Here is an 18,021-nt window from a genome sequence, read left to right as displayed (position 1 = left end):
TGTGTTTTGTCAAACCCATTTCAGTTTTTCCTATGCTCTTTCCCTACTGCTCATTTAAGTTACTGTTACAAAAAGGTGCTGCTAAATGTAGGATGTCTTAGTCATATTGTACTTTGGGACAATGCCACATTTTTAACATGGTCTGCTATGCATTCCTGTTAAACATTCACTGTCAGCTACACTGAACTGTTCAACAAATCTGGTTTAAAGTCATTCATATAAAACAAATAAAGAGCTGGCTTTCTGCACTGTTTATTAGTAGTAGTAGTATTAATTGCCATTTTAGGAATGATTCTTAAAGTTGAGAATATGTCAGATTTTCAACACTTCCCACGGTGGAGCATCTATCTTAAAGGGCAATGCTAATCCCTAAGGTTACTTTAGCGATTTCCCATTATGTCTGATAAAATGCTAGTTTACAGAAGGTAAAGATCTTTTAAAATAGGAGTCGAGTAAGCTTTCTCCCACCTTAATTCACTATGTGTGGCAATTCTTGATTTTTTTTTTATTCCTCCTTCATTCTTAAAATTAAGATCCATCTTGATGACAAATTTAAATCCTCACTCTTATCCCCCCGTTTGCTCAATGATACAATGCTGATAGTCTTGGATACTCTCATCTTATTAGTAATATATCAAGAGTCACAACGAGAAAATAGGTAACTAGATGATTCTAGGCCAGTTATTTAATTCTGGCTATATTATATTTGTACTTCACCTTACTATTCAAAGTAAAATGTGGCACAGCGTTTTGAAGTAAAATGTACTCACTGTTAAATTGAAGTTTTTTTGTTTCACAGAAATATCTATGTTAACCCTGAAATATGTTGAGAGAATATATTCTTTTCCTCCACATTTCCCAGATTTTTCCCCTTTTTATTCTTTTTCTTAACTTCGTGTCCCTTAAGATTGTGTCTTATTTTCCAATTTGCCCTATTTTTGGAAGGAATGAAACCCACTGAAAAGGTCTTTGTCAAAGCCAACATTTTTGAAATTATTCTTTGTCCTCCTGTTAATATGCAAATATTTTTTTGTTTTGCCTGCATCGCTTGTATTTTGCTATTTGTCAGTATCAATCAACAGTTTACATGTCTACCGCTTGTCTCCCTGTCTACGATTTTCAGCTGAGCATGTAAGGCTTGGAAGAGAGCATGAGAAGACGTGCATTTTTTAAAACAAAGTTTGGAGAAATGTGCGGAGCCCTAGAAACGGAATTACATAGGTCAACAGTGCTTCTCTTTAGTCCAAGAACATCTACTGGATAAAAAGGCAGAATGAGGGACATAAAGAAGTCAGTCACATACTTGAATCTTTTGGAGCTTGAAATACCTTATCCCTCATTGAATAAGCATGTATTGATGATCTGCTCTAAAGCCGTGAGAGAGAAGATAGGGTTCCTGCCTCCGAGACTTTCCGGGGCCTGGGGGAAGGGAGGGGTAAGAAGCATGCCTATTAAACTAAGAGTGAGTGTGTTCAGTGCCATGAGGGCAGTAGAAGTAGTTCCTAGAGGTGTATGGAAGGACAGAAATGCCTAAGCCAACCTCAGCAAAGGATGTTCAAGAAAGGCTTCCTCAAAGAAGAGGCCTGCTAAAGATCTTACCTGCTCTAAAAGACCTTGCCATCTTGATGGACACAACAGTCAGGAGAAATTCCTAATAGAAACCTTGGAGGACAAAAAAAAAAAAAGAAACTACTATTAGGGAATTGTTCCCAATTGTCCACCTTATTTATATACCCAAGGCTGAGAAACTCGGGGGTGATCCAAATGGAAGTTAAAACATTTAAATGTATTTAACACTATATGAGACAGCCTTTAAACTGGGCTGGGTATTGAGTATTTTAACATGTCTTATCTAAAAAGCGGTAGGATGAAGCAAGCCAAAGGTTATAATTTTTAATAAAAGCAGTCACATGTTGGCTGCTAACAGTGGGATGTTTGGTCACTTCTGCAGTTAAGGGGATGTTTGTGTTTTTTGTTGGATTCTAGATTTTGATTATGAAGTGGTCTTTTTTTTGTTGTGATCTACTATATTCACAGTTGCTTTGTCTGTGTTGGTGTTCAGTGAATTTATGTTCAAGAGAACACCAAAGTGTAAGTTCCAAGCCAGTTCCCAGCTACCAGAAGCTGGTTTTTTCCATCTCCCCAGTCATATCACATTAACTTGTATAAATAGATGTTCCGATGGATGATGAAAGGTACCCAAATTGTGGAATATTCTCATAATTTTAATGTACAGAGTGAAGAAAGTATTTGTTTTAGGTTTTTAAAAGCATGAAAAAAAGTAAACATGGTAAAGGCACACTACCATTTAGGAGAGATCTAGACTTCATTTGAAAGAGTTGATTTAAGGGGCACCTGGATGGCTCAGTTGGTTAAGCATACAACTCTTGGTTTCAAGCTCAGGGTCGTGAGATCGAGCCCAGTGTCGTGCTCTGTGCTCAGCACAGTCTGCTTGAGATTCTCTCTCCCTCTCCCTCAGCCCCTCTCACTCACACTCTCTCTCAAATCAATAAATCTTAAAAAAAAAAAGTTGATTTATCATATAGTAAACAGAAAAACATAAAATGCTCAACTCAGTTATGGGTACATGGAAAACAGAGTTCCCATACCCTGAATTCTTAGGGAACCACTTTAGGAACTCAAGAACATTTTTTACCAAATTAAATTATTGCTCATTTTATTCCTTTGTTACAATCACAAATTTTAACATTAAAAATGACTTACATTCTTTACACATTAAAACACAAAACCCCAAATGAAAATTTGCTCCAGATATCCATAGGCATCTCCTTTTCCTTTTACTGTGCTAAATCCTTAAGAAAAAAATTACTTAAAAAACACAGAATATAATCTCATACCACCCCCAACTACTTCCTCCATGAACTAATCTCTTGGTCAAATCTCTTGGTCCCTGGTCCAACTGCTGATAGTCTTTTCTGCTTCCTTAGCAACTATGCCACCCATCACCAGGCCCGACAACAGCTGGGTAAAAGAAAAAGAAAAAAGAAAACCATACAGCAAACGTTTGGAATTTTTATTTCTAAGGATCTATGTGCTTTTGCATTTTATGAATTTTGCAATAAAAAATCCTATACAATCCTTATTTGCCAGCCAAATCATGTCTTCTATTCTGGCATCTCTGAGAGAATCAATGTCAGTGCCCCGTAATGGCACGACAGATGGACCAAATCGCTGCAGCTGTTTCAATTGTTCCAGTGAGAGGCCAGCTCCCACCATTCCTTCTCCTCCAATATGTGCTTCCTGTTTGGAGAAAATGAGAAGATGTGAACATCCTATCATTGGTAAGTGTGCCTGCATACAATTTAAGTTAAAAGACGAAACTGAGGTATAAGTACCACCAATTCCAAAAACAGACAAATGGTATCTCTGTGGAATGGACATGCAGTTTTTCTGGGTAGTAATATATGGTCATCTGATAACTGAGTATCTATTATGACCCAAATGCTCATCAAAAACTGCAGCCTTGCCACATTTTTGCTGTGTGATCTTAAGTAACTTTAACTCTGTTTCCTCATCTATAAAACAGATAAAATACTCAGTTCTAAGACTTTATTTAATAAGGTGGTAGTATGCCTGGCATATAGTGGTCACTCGGTAAGTGGATCATTTTTATCAATAACAGCAATAAAATTCAGCTTTATTATCACATTCCCCAAAGCTGACGGGAGTTCCTCAGGCACCTAAAGGTGACTTTCTCTGACCCATACCAACTGGATGATAAAAAATTCCTATTGTTGTTTTTGAATGTACTAGAACAAATATTAGAGATAAATTAAGGCTGCGTCAATTAGTTTAGAATACAGAATCATAAGGAATTGAGTGATATGTGTGAACCATGACTGCACAAGATCCATAATCCTAAATATAATTGTTATGTTTAATACTTATGTATTATTAACCTACTGTTTATTAATCCATGGGGGGGAATTTCTCTTTTAGGTATAATTGAGTGTATATCCATATACTGAATGTATATGCATACGTACACACACACACACACACACACACACACATAAAATTCAAGTGAATTCTGAAGTCTTCCTTTCCTCTACAATGCAATTACCTTCCTTTCTGAGTCTAGAAACCATCTCTGGATTGCTTTTTATTCATACATCCCAATTACCTAACTAGAATTCTGTATAGGAGGGTACTGAAGTTAGATGTTCAATGTATCTAACTGAATGTGAGCATTATTACAGATTTACACTTCATCCCAAACATCATGGGTTAAAAATATAGTCATACTTTTGACAAAAATTGAGACAGGTGAAATAAAGTATAAGAAAGCTTTTTAAATGTTAGATATTTTATGTCAGAAGCCATAAGGAAGCAATATTACTGAACCATTTGTCCCCCCTTGGCTAGCCCTGATGTGACTTGCGAAAAAATGGTGAACATACTCCATACCAGCACAATCTAGGAATAGGAGGGGAAAAGAACCAACAACTTTTTAGAAAAAAAAAGATAAACAAGAGCCACAAGTGAAAGAAGTATGTAACACGAGTACACTTGGGCTCTGTGGCATTTTAACACAATGGCAAGGAACGAAAACAGAGAAAAACTTTGTTAGGATGTGGAAATTCTCTCTGGACAGTCTAAAACGGATCTCATTAGAGAAGCATTCTTGTTTACTGCAGTATTTGTTTCCGAAGTTTTGCTTGACATAGTTCTTCCTCTAACAACCTTGTGTTTATCCCCACACTCAGCTTTCTGTAATTTGTCAGATTACACGGAGAAAACTGAAATTATTCTTACCTGGGGCTGAAGCTGAAGGTAAGGAAATGTTCTGAGGGCCCAGGCAACCTGTTCTTCGTTTTCTGCCAGCGTGATGGTGCATGTGCTATAAACCAGCACGCCCCCCGGCTTCAGCAGCTCAACTGCCTAAAGAAACATGATCAGACTCTGTGTATCACAAGGCAAAAGCAACATTTTATGGGATTTTAGATCGACAGGATACCACCTTTCAAGTGTTTGGGATAAATGTTCCATATGACCAAGATTTGTTCTCTAATTATAGAGTGTTCCAGACTAGGTACATTTCACTATCTTGGAGCTGTTATAATCCATTTAAACCAAGACTTTCCCGAAAATATTCATTCAGTTTCACTGCTTTAGATACCACTTTTTGTGTCCAAAACTCACACATGCACACTTTTTAAGCCATACTCCTTTCTGAACTCTGTCCTCATGTATTTACTTGCCTTCTCCATATGTCTGCTATCAAATTCAACAGGTCCCAAAGTGAACACCTATCTTCCCTCCGAGACCTATTAGAGATGTGCTATTTTCAGGCCCCAAACCTGATACTATCTTTTATGCCTCCCTTTCTCTCACACTCCCCATCCATTGGCAAATTCTACTGGCTCTTCCTTTAAATTCTATCCAGAATTTGGCTCCTTCCACTGCTATCATCCTGGTCCGAGCCCCACTGTCTTTGGCCTGGATTACTGCAGCCTCCCTCTTAGTCCACCTGCTTTCTTGTCTGCCCTCCTATAACCTCTTCTCCATACAGCTGCCCGAGCAGTGTTTTTAAAAACTTGTCACTTCACGCAAAACCCTTCAAATGCCCTGACTTATGACTCGGAGTCAAAGCCCAAGTCCTTACAGGGGTTTTCCAGGCCCTACCCAGAGCAGGCCTCTGGCTGCCCTTCTGACCGCACCTCACACATCTCGCTCACTCTGCTTTAGCAACACTGGCCTTTGCTGTCCTGGAGTACACACGGCACATTCCCGCCTCAGAAGCGGCGCACGAGCTTGGAAACTCTAATTCTCTGCACTGCTTCTTCACAATGTCTTTGGATCTCTGCCGCCTTTCCAGCACCTGACCGTCCCAGGTAACACTACCACCATTCAAAGCCAGCACTCCTATCCTCCCTTTAGTTTGCTCCATAGGGTTACTGCTCTGTTACTATACTTAATAACCTAATTCACCTTATTTTCCTCCCCAATTAGAATAGACACTCCATGAATAAGTCAGAGATTGTTATTTTTTTCACTACTATATTGATAATACTCAGAATAGCATATATTACGTTATGGTTAGGTGTCCAGTGAAAATCTGTCCAGTAAGTAAGTGAATCAGGAAACTGGTATTATAAGAAAATGAGTTTTTCCCAACTAAGAGTTTATCTTTTTTTAACATTTTTTTTCATTTATATATTTGTCAGAGACAGAGAGAGAGAGCGTGCATGAGCAGGGGGAGTGGCAAGCAGAGAAGCAGGCTCCCCACTGAGCAGGGAGCCCAACGTGGGACTCGATCCCAGGACCCTGGGATCATGACCTGAGCCAGAGGCAGACGCTCAACTGACTGAGCCACCCAGGCGCCCCTAAGAGTTTATCTTTTCAAAGTCCCAGATATTTAAAAACATTTAAAGAAAATCTTTAAAATATATACTATACATAGTATACTACTATATACACACACACACACACGTTACATAGTATATAGAAGTAAAACTATATAACACATAGTGTACTATATATACTGCATATAGTATGTTTTTATCATATATAGTGTATATTTGTGCTTTAACTAGAGTAGGCTGATCAAAATTTAAACTGTTACTGTGTGCCAGTTATTGTTGTAAGCATTTTACATGGATTTTCTCAATTTACTCACAACCATGTGGTATGGTTACTACTGCCAATGAGGTGAACCTATTAGGTAGACTTATAATCCCCATTTCTCATATATGGAAACCAATGTACCTAAAGTCACTTATGTGGAAGAAGCACAGCTCCAAACAAGATGTGTGTGATTATAAAGTCCACATTCTCAGCTAATGCCTCTCAGTGCTAACTGGCAAACCTGCTATATTTTAAAGTCTCTTTTGTACACAGCCAGCTGTTCCTCTTCATTGCAATCACTGCAACTACTAAGTAGCCTTTTAAAATTTTCTGCTCGGACCTAAAAAGAACAAAAAGCCCAGTCTTTTAAATTTTTTTTTTAAAGATTTTACTCATTTGTGAGAGAGAGAGAGAGAGAGAGCGCACACGTGCACAAGCAGGGGGAACAGCAGAGGGAGAGAGAGAAGCAGGCTCTCTGCTGAGCAGGCAGCCCGATGTGGGGCTCGATCTCAGGACCCTGGGATCAGGACTTGAGCTGAAGACAGACACTTAACCGACTGAGCCACCCAGGCATCCCAAAAAGCCCAGTCTTTTATAACAGTGTCCTGGGGCACCTGGCTGGTGCAGCTGGTTAAGTGTTTGACTCTCGGTTTCAGCTCAGGTTGTGATCTCAGATGTCGGACTCCGTGCTCAGCGTGGAGTCTGCTTGAGTTTCTTTCTCCTTCTCTACCTCTCTCCCCTGCTCCCCAATCTCTCTGTCTCTCTCTAAAAAAATAAATAATAAATGTTTACTGAAACGGTGTCCTAATTTTACTCTCAAGTTAAAGTGGGTTTCGGCTATAAGTAAAGCTTCCTTTTTTTTGCTGTTCGCTTCCAGGTTGTGTTCTTTGAGGACAGTACAGAAGAAGAAATAGTTAAATAATCTACTACCAGTGCATCCTTTGTGTATAACAGGAGATACTAGACAGATAAGCAAAAATGTACTTGAAGACAACTTTTAGAGACTGAATAATTACAGTGCATCCATTATTGCTGAAGCTTATGTACTTATAATTACAGGCCTGAGGGGAAATGACAACGTCATCTTTGGTCAAATGCTGTCTACGTTCTGTGAAATCCACATAATCATTTGTGCAAGCCTGAAAGAAATCCTCAAATGCTCTATTTGGGCTTCTCCTGAAACATGCTAGACACCAGTTAAATTGGCAAAGTTTTTACGGTTCTTCTATATCCTACAGTGAATAGTCCCTTCTCCTTCTCATCATTGTGCTTCCCTCCCCTGGACTTCCTGCTTCTCATATGCTAAGATGATCCATAAGCCCTATAAAAAAAAAGAGTAATTTATTTTATATCCCATTCCTTACACATCAGTTCTTAACTATGATGTTAACGGCTCGGAGGCTTCTTTAAGATATTATCAGAATACTGGGAAGTCACTGAATGTTTGTGAGGAAATCCTGCTACTGCTTTTAAATGAAAGAGTGATCTACAGAAATGAAAGCTTCTTGTATTTAAAACTAGGTATTCTCTGTCCTTTTTTGTATGATAAAATAAACATAACATAAAATTTGCCATCATAACCCCTTGTAAGCTTACAACTGGGTGGCATTAAGTACATTCACACTGGCATGCAACCATCACTACCACCCATCTCCAGAACTCTTCCTCTTCCCAAACTCAAACTCTGTACCCAGGAAACACTAAATCCCCATTCTCCCGCCCCTCCAGCCTCTGGTAACCTCTATTCTACTTTCTGTCTCTACCAATGCTCCTATTCTAGTTAACTTATATAAATGGAAACAGACAATATATTTCTTTCTGTGTCTGGCTTCTATCACTTGGCAGAATGTTTCCAAAGTTCATTCACGTTGTAGCAGAATTTGCTTATCCATTCACCTGTTGATGGACCTCTTGATGGGCTGTTTCCACATTTTGGTTATTGTGAAAAACGCTGCTATGAACATTGCCCTCGGTCTTTGAAACATCAAACTATGAAGGTCAACTTTCTTTCACATCAAAGTATCCTCACATACCACAGTGAAGAGTTTTCTCTGTAACGGTTGATACGATGTCACTTCTTTCAAAGTCCAAGAACAAGCCATGTTTGGTCTCTGTCCCATTCCACTGCATGGTGCATCAAGAAGAATTCGGTCAAAAGATTCTGGTAAGAATGGAGGTTTTCCTATGAAGAGAATTATAAACATAATTTGGTATCTGCCTACTGGTCTAGAATAGAAACCTCCTGAGATAGAAACAATTATCAGGAATTTAAAATCATAATCTACACTATAGAGAAAAACAATTTCTCCTTTCAAGTAGCTGATAAAACTAATTCTGACATATGCAAAATGGTTAAAAATGTGATTATTATAACTGAAGGTTATTCTGTTGACACTGTACAAATCAAGGCCTGATCAAATGAAACTCTGAATCCCCAGTGTCAGGAGCCATACTTTATCAGAGCTAGGACCTGGAATTAATCCTAGTCATCCTGAGAGCTGACACTTCTCTTGGCAATCCCTACTGCAGACAGCCCCAGAAAGGAAGAGCACCTGTTAGGTTCTGGTCAAATCTACTGGTTCTGAGGTTCCTCACTCTCCTTGCTTCTGGGCCATCAGCAAGGCTACGCCCTAGAGTAAGTCAGTATCTCCCTGCATCTAATCTTCCACAGGTTTCCCTTTGCATTCCCTTGAATAACTTTCCACTAACTTTTAAGTTATTTAAGTGTTACTGGACAAAGTCATGAAACCAAACAGTCTGCTTATATATTTATGCTATCTAACTGCAAGCAAGCCATTGCTGCTGACTGCATTCATAGGAAGCCAGCTGATTGTCTACAGTAGCCACAGCAATGTTCTATCACACCAAGATAACCTGCTTTTCTCTGACTGCAAAACTGTCAGACAGGAGCTCTTACCAATTTAACTTATCTCTGTCTAAAACCATCCTTGCTTTCTTACCTGTCTCAGAATATCTTCTCAAACGGTTATTTTTAAGGTTTTTGATACATACTGAAAAAATGCTCTAGAAAGACTATACCAATTTCCATTTCCATTGTGATTATACTTATTCTCCCCAAATCTTCAAAGGATTATTATTTTTATTATTGTTTTATTGGCCATTTGTATTTTTTCTTTATATAGTCAAATTCTTTGTTTTGTCCTTTTCCTACTAAGACTATTCTTTGTTTTGTCCTTTTCCTACTAAAACTCTTGTCTTTCTCTTTTTTTAAAGATTTTAATTAATTTACTTATTTGAGAGAGAGCATGCACGAGCAGGGGGAGGGGCAAAAGGAGAAGCGACTCCCCACTGAGTAGGGAGCCCCCCATGCGGGGCTCGATCCCAGGACCCGGAGATCATGACCTGGTCCGAAAGCAGATGTTTAACCAACTAAGCCACCCAGGTGTCCCCGTTATCTTTCTCTTATTGATTAGAAGAACTACAGGGGTAGTAGCTGCTTTCTGCAGTGATTAGCTCTAGGATGCCTCGGTGATCTTTGCTTTTCCAGCTCTTCAACATCTATTTCACAGATTCCTTACACTACTTATTTATACTAAATTGTCTCTCTTTAGTATAAATTTATAATGAATTCTTTCTGTTGAAATACCTTGTATACTTTTTTTTAATCCTGTGGCCAAATTCTCCCAAAACACAGCTCTCAACCAGTTATTCATTTCCCTTTAACAAAGTAAAACAAAACCAAAAACTATTCCCACAGTTACCTAAATCTCTGGAATCAACTCCTGAGACTAACAAATACAAGACCATTAACAATGAACAATCTGGCCTCATCCAGATTGTTCTCCGGCCACATTTCTCAGTACTCCCCCATATTCACCAATGTTAAAAACAAACCAACCCACATCACCACTTTGTTACCCAAAAATGTCATGAACTTTCCTATTTCCATGCTTCTACTAATTCTATTCACCTGAGAAGCCCCCTGCATTCATTTCCATTTGTTAAAATGCTGTCTACACTTTCAAGGCCTAACAAATGCCACCTCCTCACTTAAATGCTTTTTCCATCATCCCTCTAAGAAGTAATCCTTCCCTCTGAGTTCCCACAGCGCTTGGTATCTTTTGGATGTATGTTTTGTTTTGTTTTTTTAATTTATTTGAGAGAGAGAGAGCACGAGCACATGGCAGGGAGGGAGAGAGGGAGAGGGAGAGAGAATCTGGAGCAGACTTCATGCTGAGCACGGAACCCAGTGTGGGGCTCCATCTCCCAACCCTGAGATTATGAGCTGAGCGGAAACTGAGTCGGACGCTTAAATGACTGTGCCACCCAGGTGCCCCTGGCTGTATATAGTCTCTAATGTTCATGTCTTACTTCCCCCCAGGCACTGACAATACCTTAAAAATATCTGCAAGCCCACAAAATACCTTTGTGTGAACTAGAATTAAGCTATCTACACCTCGGGATTCACATAGTCCTGCCCCATGATAAACACAGCACAGGTTGGAATTCAGCCCCTCAACATATCCCTCAGCCAGGTGCCCTTGGACAGAGCATAACCATATGCCATGGCTCTGACAGGGGGAGGGACAATAATGCCTCATCACTGAACTCACTGTTCTTAAGAAGTACCATTTTCATAAAAGGTAGTGGATAATTATACAGAAATTGAGAAATTCATAAAAATGTTCTAAACTTATCTAAAATCAGACCAAGATCACCAAATGGCCCCCAAATGTACCTGGTCCAAGAGAAATTTCTCTTGTTCCAAACTAGAAAGCCATGGAGTGAACATTTCGCTTATACATTTATACTTAGTATACAACTTTTTACTTATGCAAACCTTTTTCTCTTAATACATAATCTTACAACTACCTTTAGTGATTTCTAAAACTGCATTAGTTTGGAGCGTTGTATAATTAAGGAGCAATTTCATGATACAAATAACGAGACTGAGACAACTTTTGGAATGAGGGTATGCATACCTTCTCCGCAGTGAAACAACTGGTAAAAATGACAACAAAAACCACCATTTAAAGTCTCTAGAAAATGTCCAGGATATATATCAAATGAAGAAACTTATTAAAGAAAATCTAAGAAATGTGAGTGTCTGTGGTATCTGAGCCACAATCTGTTCCTTCCTTTGTCCCAACAGCCTCTTCCCTGAAGCTCAGAGTGAAAAGTGATCCATTTCATGTGGGTGCAGCCAAGAACACATGGCTGCCTCTCTCCCCACACTGGAAGTGACAGGCCTGCCAGCATGTCTCAACCCCTCAAGTCCCGAGTTGCTCAATTCCAGGTGAAGACCAGCTGAAAACTCTGGGGCTCCCTTCCTCCATCCAGCCCCCACTCCATACATGGGCAGCTCTAGCCCAGGCAATACCAAAGCCACAACTCTTCTTACCCCCACCTTACAAAAGAACCCCCAAATATAAAAACAAAAACCGGGAGAACTAAAGGGAGAAATATACCATTCAACAATGGCTGGAGACTTCCAAACCTAACTTTCAATAATAAAAATAACAACCAGGCACAGGATCAGAAAAGAAACAGAACATTTCAACACAAAGGAGACCTAACAGATTATCTACAGAACATTCCACTCAACAATGGTAGAATACACATTCTTTTCCAGGGCACATGGATCATTCTCTAAGAAAGAACATAAGTGAGGCCACAAAACGCAGATCAGTACATTTTAAAAGGTTCAACTCATACATTTGTTCTCCACCAAAATGGAATGAAAATATGTTAGTAATACAAGGCAATTTGGGAAATTCACAAATATGTGGAAGTTAAAAAACATGCTCCAAAATAACCATGGGTCAAAGAAATCATAGGTAAATCATAAAATGATTTGACATGAATAAAAACAAAAATACAACACACCCAAACTTATGGGAAGCAGTGAGACACTGCTTAGAGGGAAAATTACACTATAAACACCTACGTCTCTAAAAAAGATCTCAAATCAACAACCTAGACTTCTATCTTAAAACGAGGGAAAAAGAAAAGCAAACTAAAAAATGAGGAAAATAATAAAGGTTAGAGCAGAAATTAATGAAATAGAGAATTAAAAAAAAAAAAAAAACAAGAGAAAGGATCAGCAAAACCAAACATTAATTCTTTGAAAGGAGCAACAAAATGGACAAAACTTTAGCTAGACTGACAAAGAGAAAAGACTCAAAATACTAGTATCAGGAATTACAAAGGGGACTACTGACCTGATGGAAAGAAAAATAATTAAAAAGGAATACTACGAACAACTGTACAGGTAATTTAGATAACATGGATAAATTATTAGCAAAACACAAACTACTGAAAATGATTTAAGAAGAAAGAAAATCTGAATAAATCTATAGTAAGTAAAGAGACTGAATTAATAATTCTTTTTAAAATTTCCACAAAGAGGGACACCTGGGTGGCTCAGTTAAGCTCAGGTCATGATCCCAGAGTCCTGAGATCGAGTCCGGCATCTGGCTCCTTGCTCAGTGGGGAACCTGCCTCTCCCTTTGCCTACTTTGCCTGCTCTCCCTGCTTGTGTGTGCACTCTCTCTCTCTCTCTCTCTGTCACAAATAATCTTTAAAAAAAAGAATTTTTTTCCACAAAGAAAAGCCCTAGCCAGATGCTTTCATTCATGAATCTACCTAACATTTAAAAAAGAATAATAATTCTTGATAAAAATCTTTCAAAAACAGGAGAAAGAATACTTCCCAACTCATTCTATGAAGCCTGAATAACCGTAAAACCAAAACCCGACAAACACAGCACAAGAAAAACTACAGACCAGTATCTCTTATGAATATGGACACACAAATACAAACAAACCCAATCTAGCAACATGTGAAAAAGATTATACACTATGACCAAGTAGGATTTATTCCAGGAATACAAGGTTGGTTTAGCATCTGAAACTCAATCAAATAAAGGTCAAACACCACAAGATCATCTCAACAGACACAGAAGCAGCATTTGACAAAATTTAACACTATTTTATGATTAAAAACACCCAGCAAACCAGGAATAACAGGGAAATTCCTCAGGCTAATAAAGGTTATCTATGAGAAACTTTTAGCTAGTTTTAAGTCACTTGAAAGACTGATCAGCAGTGAGATATGGATGTCATCTTTTACCACTTCTGCTTAAACATTGTACTAGAGGTTCTAGCAAGGACAATTAGGCAAGAAAATGAAACAAAAGTCATCCAAATTAGAAAGAAAAAAATAGACTTATCTTTATTTGTAGATGAACAAAGCTGGAAGACATCCCACTTCCTGATTTCAAAATTTACTAAAAAGCTAAAGTAATCAAGACAATCCTTACTAACTCATAGATAAAAACATCAGTCAATGGAAGAGACCTGAGAGTCCAGAAATAAACCCTATGTTTATGGTCAACAAGGGTACCAAGACAATTCAACAAAGCAAAACAGTTTTTCAACAAAAGGTGCTGGGGCAACTATCTATGGGAAGAATCAAAATCAAGTTGGATTCTTCCATCACACCATAAACAAAAATTATTTCACAACGGATTCTAGATCTAGATGTAAGAACTAAAATTGTAAAATTCTTACAGATACCCAAAACACAAATAACAAAAGATAGGTAAAGTGGACAAAAAATTAAAAACTCTTTGCGCTTCAGAGAACATCATCAAGAAAGTGAATGGACAACTCACAGAATGGGAGAAAATATTTATAAATCCTATGTCTAATAAAAGACTTGTACCTGGAATATATAAAAGAATTCTCAAAACTCAAAACATAAAAAGACAACCCATTTTAAAAATGGGCAAAGGATCCGACTAGACAAGGAGATGTAACATGTCCAACGAGCACATGAAAACATGCTCAACATGTCAGCCATCAGGGAAACCTGCAACAGAGAAACGCATATCAAAACCAGGAGACAGTATTCCACATCTACCAAGAGGCTATAATCAAAGGGACAGATGCTGGGGAGGATGTGAAGAAACTGAAACCTTCATATACTGCGGCTGAAAATGCAAAATGATCCAGCTGCTTTGTAAAACAGACTGGCAGTTCTGCAGAAAGTTAAATGTCAAGTTCCCGTATGATCCAGAAATGCCACTTGCAGGTATTATGCTCAAGAGAAATGAAACCTATGTCCACACAAATGTGTACACAAATATTCACAGCAACATTATTCATAACAGCCAAAAAAGGGTAAACAACCCAAATGTCTACCAAATGATGACTGGATAATCATCTGTGCAGTGGAATATTGTTCATCCATGAAAAGGAATGAAGTACAGAAACATACCACAACATGGATAAACCATAAAAACAATACAGTAAATGAAACCAGTCACAAAAGCCCACATACTGCATGATTTCACTTATATGAAATATCCAGAACAGGCCAATCTACAGAGACAGAACGTAGATTAAGAGTTGACTAAGCCTGGGCGGTGGAAGTGTAAAGGAAAAGGGAGTTGAATGTTAATGAGTATGAGGTTTCTTTTCAGGGTAATGAAACTGTTCAAAAATTAGATTGTGATGATAGCTGCGTAACTCTGAATAAAAATAGTTAGTGAACCGTAAACTTTAAATATGTGAATTGTATGGTACATGAAGTATATACTGATACACAACAAAGCTGTTAAAAAAAAGTGAGGTCAGACTATTAAAGATCACAAATTTTCATTCTAAAGCAATCTTTACTATTCATTCTATATGAAGAAAAACCATTATTTTTCCCCCATTTAACAAATAATACAGGTGGATTAATTTAAAATTAGGTAAGAAAAAGAGTAATCTTTCAAAAAATCTCTAATATGACATAAATATTTCCTTTGGCATCAAGAAGAAAAACTGCTTTCCGGAATGATTTTTAGTACTTACCTTATATATTAAAAAACAACTGGTTTCTTTTTATAAATTGTATTTATGAGGGAAAAGATAAGATTCAGGCCACTCCTTACAAGTAACTATAACATTAAAGGTGTGGATAATCTTTATTCCTAATAAATGAAAGCCAAACTGAATATACTTCTTGAAGAGTTCAAACTGAATATTCAAACTGAATATTTTATTTTTAGGGGTTTTTTTTTTGTATTAAATCACCTTGCTATGTTATGTAAAACTTTTAATCATATTAATTCAATTTACAGAACAGGTGAAAATCACCCTGAAGTAAATTGGCAGAATTACTGTTTTTGTGCTCTTTCATTTTCCAAGTCAGTATTTATTCTTTCTGTGTCCAGCTAACAATCTATTGTGCATATAAATTAAAAATTTATAGCTAAGCATATGAATAATTTAAAACTGAAAAAAAATTATATTTTCCAAAGATGGCTATGACACTACCTCCCATCCCACATGCCCTTCAATTTGACATTGATTCTTCTCCCACAGGAGATGGGGTCTAATGTTCCTTCTCCTTTATTCTGGACAACAGCAGACTTGATGCTACATGACTTTTGGATGAGGTCATAAAAGGTGATACAGCTTCTGCCTGGGACTCGAGACACTTGTTTTCAGAACCCAAATAACAGGGTCTGAGAAAGTCCAGTGCATGGAGAGGCCATGTGTAGGTGCCACCTGAGAGCCACCATTAACCTCCAAATAGGTATGTGGTAGACAAAGCTTCTGAGGTGACTCTTCCCTCAAGTACCACATGACTGCTGTTGCATTAAGACACTGAAAGTGAGAACCACTTGGGTTCCCAGTTGATCCCTAAAATTGTGGGAAATAATAATAAAGTTATTGTTGTTTTAAGCCACTGAGTGATGGGATGATTTGTTACATAAACAGTCTGTACCCCGAACAAACTGTTTAAAAATCAAAACTACCTAGAAACTTGACCTTAGTGCACGGTGACTGAGTCACTGAATAAACTCTTTGCCACTCCATGCTACACACCTCACTTATCCACTTGGAGGACTTCAAACTCTTTCAACTTAAAAAGAAAAGAATTTTATTAACTAAAAGGAATAAATTTAGAAAATTTGGGGGTAAATGGCAGAGTAGGAGGATCTTGAGTTCACCTCATCCCACAGACACACTAAACCAACAACCACATCTACTACAACTAATTCTGAAAATCTGAAGACTGTCAGAACAGATCTTCCACAGCTAGTCATAAAGAGAAGGCCACATCAAAAAAGGTAAGGGGGTGGAGACAAGGTCAATAACCAAACCCCCAATGTGACTAACCACAAAAGGAAGGGACATCACAAACATGAAGGAGAGGATCAGACCCCAAAGCTGTCAACCCCAGCCCTGGAGATTTACACTGGAAAGATGAGTCCTCATGATACCTGGCTTTGAAAATCAGCAGAGCCTAACACTGGGAGCTCTCACAATTAGGCTATCAGTTGATTTTTCAACAGAAACTTTGTAGGCCAGAAGAAAGTGGCATGATACATTCAAAGTGCTGAAAGGTAACACCTACAACCAAGAATACTCTACCCAGCAAGGCTATCTTGAAGGAGAAATAGAGTTTCCTGGACAAATAAAAGTTAAAGCAGTTTATCCCCACTAAACCAGCCTTATGAGAACTATTAAAGGGAATTCTTTAAGAGGAAAGAAAAGAATGTAACGAGAAGAAAATTATGAAAGAAAAAAACCTCACTGGTAAGAGCAAACACAGAGTGAACATAGTAGATTAATCTCTCAAAAACCAGTATGGAGGCTAAAACACTAAGGTGGTGAAATCAAGTATATCTACAAAAATTAAGGAATACACAAAATAAAAAGATGTAAAATATGACCTCATATACATAAGATGAAAGGGGAGTAAAATTTTGTGCTCCCAGAATGTGTTCAAACTTAAGTGACCACCAACTTAATATAGACTGCTAATACACAACAGGATGTTACAAATGAACACCATGAAACCACAAATAAAAGACCTGTAACAGATATACAAAAAAATAAAGAGAAAAGAATCCAAGCATAACACCAAAAAACCCCCACTAAACCACAAGAGAGCAAGGAAAGAAGGAACAGAGATGAACTACAAAAATAACCAGAAAGCAATTAACAAAATGGCAGTAAGTACGTATCTATCAATAATTACTTCAAGTTTCTTTAAAGATCTTATTTATTTATTTATTTGAAAGAGAGAGAGAGCATGACTAGGGGGAGGGGCAGAGGGAGAAGGAGACTGCCCACTGAGTAGGGAGCCCCTCACAGGGCTTGATCCCAGGACCCTGGGATCATGACCTGAGCTAAGGGCAGACACTTAACCAAACTGAGCACACAGGTGTCCCAATAATTACTTTAAGTTTAAATAAATGCTCCAGTTAAAAGACATAGGTGACTGAGTGAATAAAAAACCAAGACCCATCTATATGCTGTCTATAGGAGACTCACTTCAGACCTAAAGACACAGAGACTGAAAATGAAGGGATGGAAAAAGATATTCCATGCAAACAGAAGGAAAAAAAAAAGCCAGGTAGAAACACTTATATTAAACAAAATAGACTTCAAAACAAAGCTCTAATAAGAG

The 18,021-nt window shown here is 38.0% G+C and overlaps 1 protein-coding gene across 6 annotated transcripts in view; it reads right to left on the bottom strand.

Moving 5' to 3' along the window:
- Nucleotides 1-2,648: 2,648 nt before the first annotated feature.
- Nucleotides 2,649-18,021, bottom strand: part of NSUN6 (NOP2/Sun RNA methyltransferase 6) — a 55,679-nt gene continuing 40,306 nt past the window's right edge. For all 6 annotated transcript variants that reach the window (XM_027594136.2, XM_027594137.2, XM_027594138.2 and 3 more), the window contains 3 exons: nt 8,622-8,770; nt 4,777-4,902; nt 2,649-3,261 (listed from right to left, as the gene is read on the bottom strand). In XM_027594136.2, coding sequence (XP_027449937.1) covers nt 3,049-3,261; nt 4,777-4,902; nt 8,622-8,770 — 488 coding nt within the window. In that variant the 3' untranslated portion in view covers nt 2,649-3,048. The remainder of the gene's footprint in view (nt 3,262-4,776; nt 4,903-8,621; nt 8,771-18,021) is intronic.

This window comes from Zalophus californianus, chromosome 9 (genome assembly GCF_009762305.2).
Source record: "Zalophus californianus isolate mZalCal1 chromosome 9, mZalCal1.pri.v2, whole genome shotgun sequence".
Taxonomy (NCBI): Eukaryota; Metazoa; Chordata; class Mammalia; order Carnivora; family Otariidae; genus Zalophus; species Zalophus californianus.
This window is presented reverse-complemented; position numbering and strand designations above follow the sequence as displayed.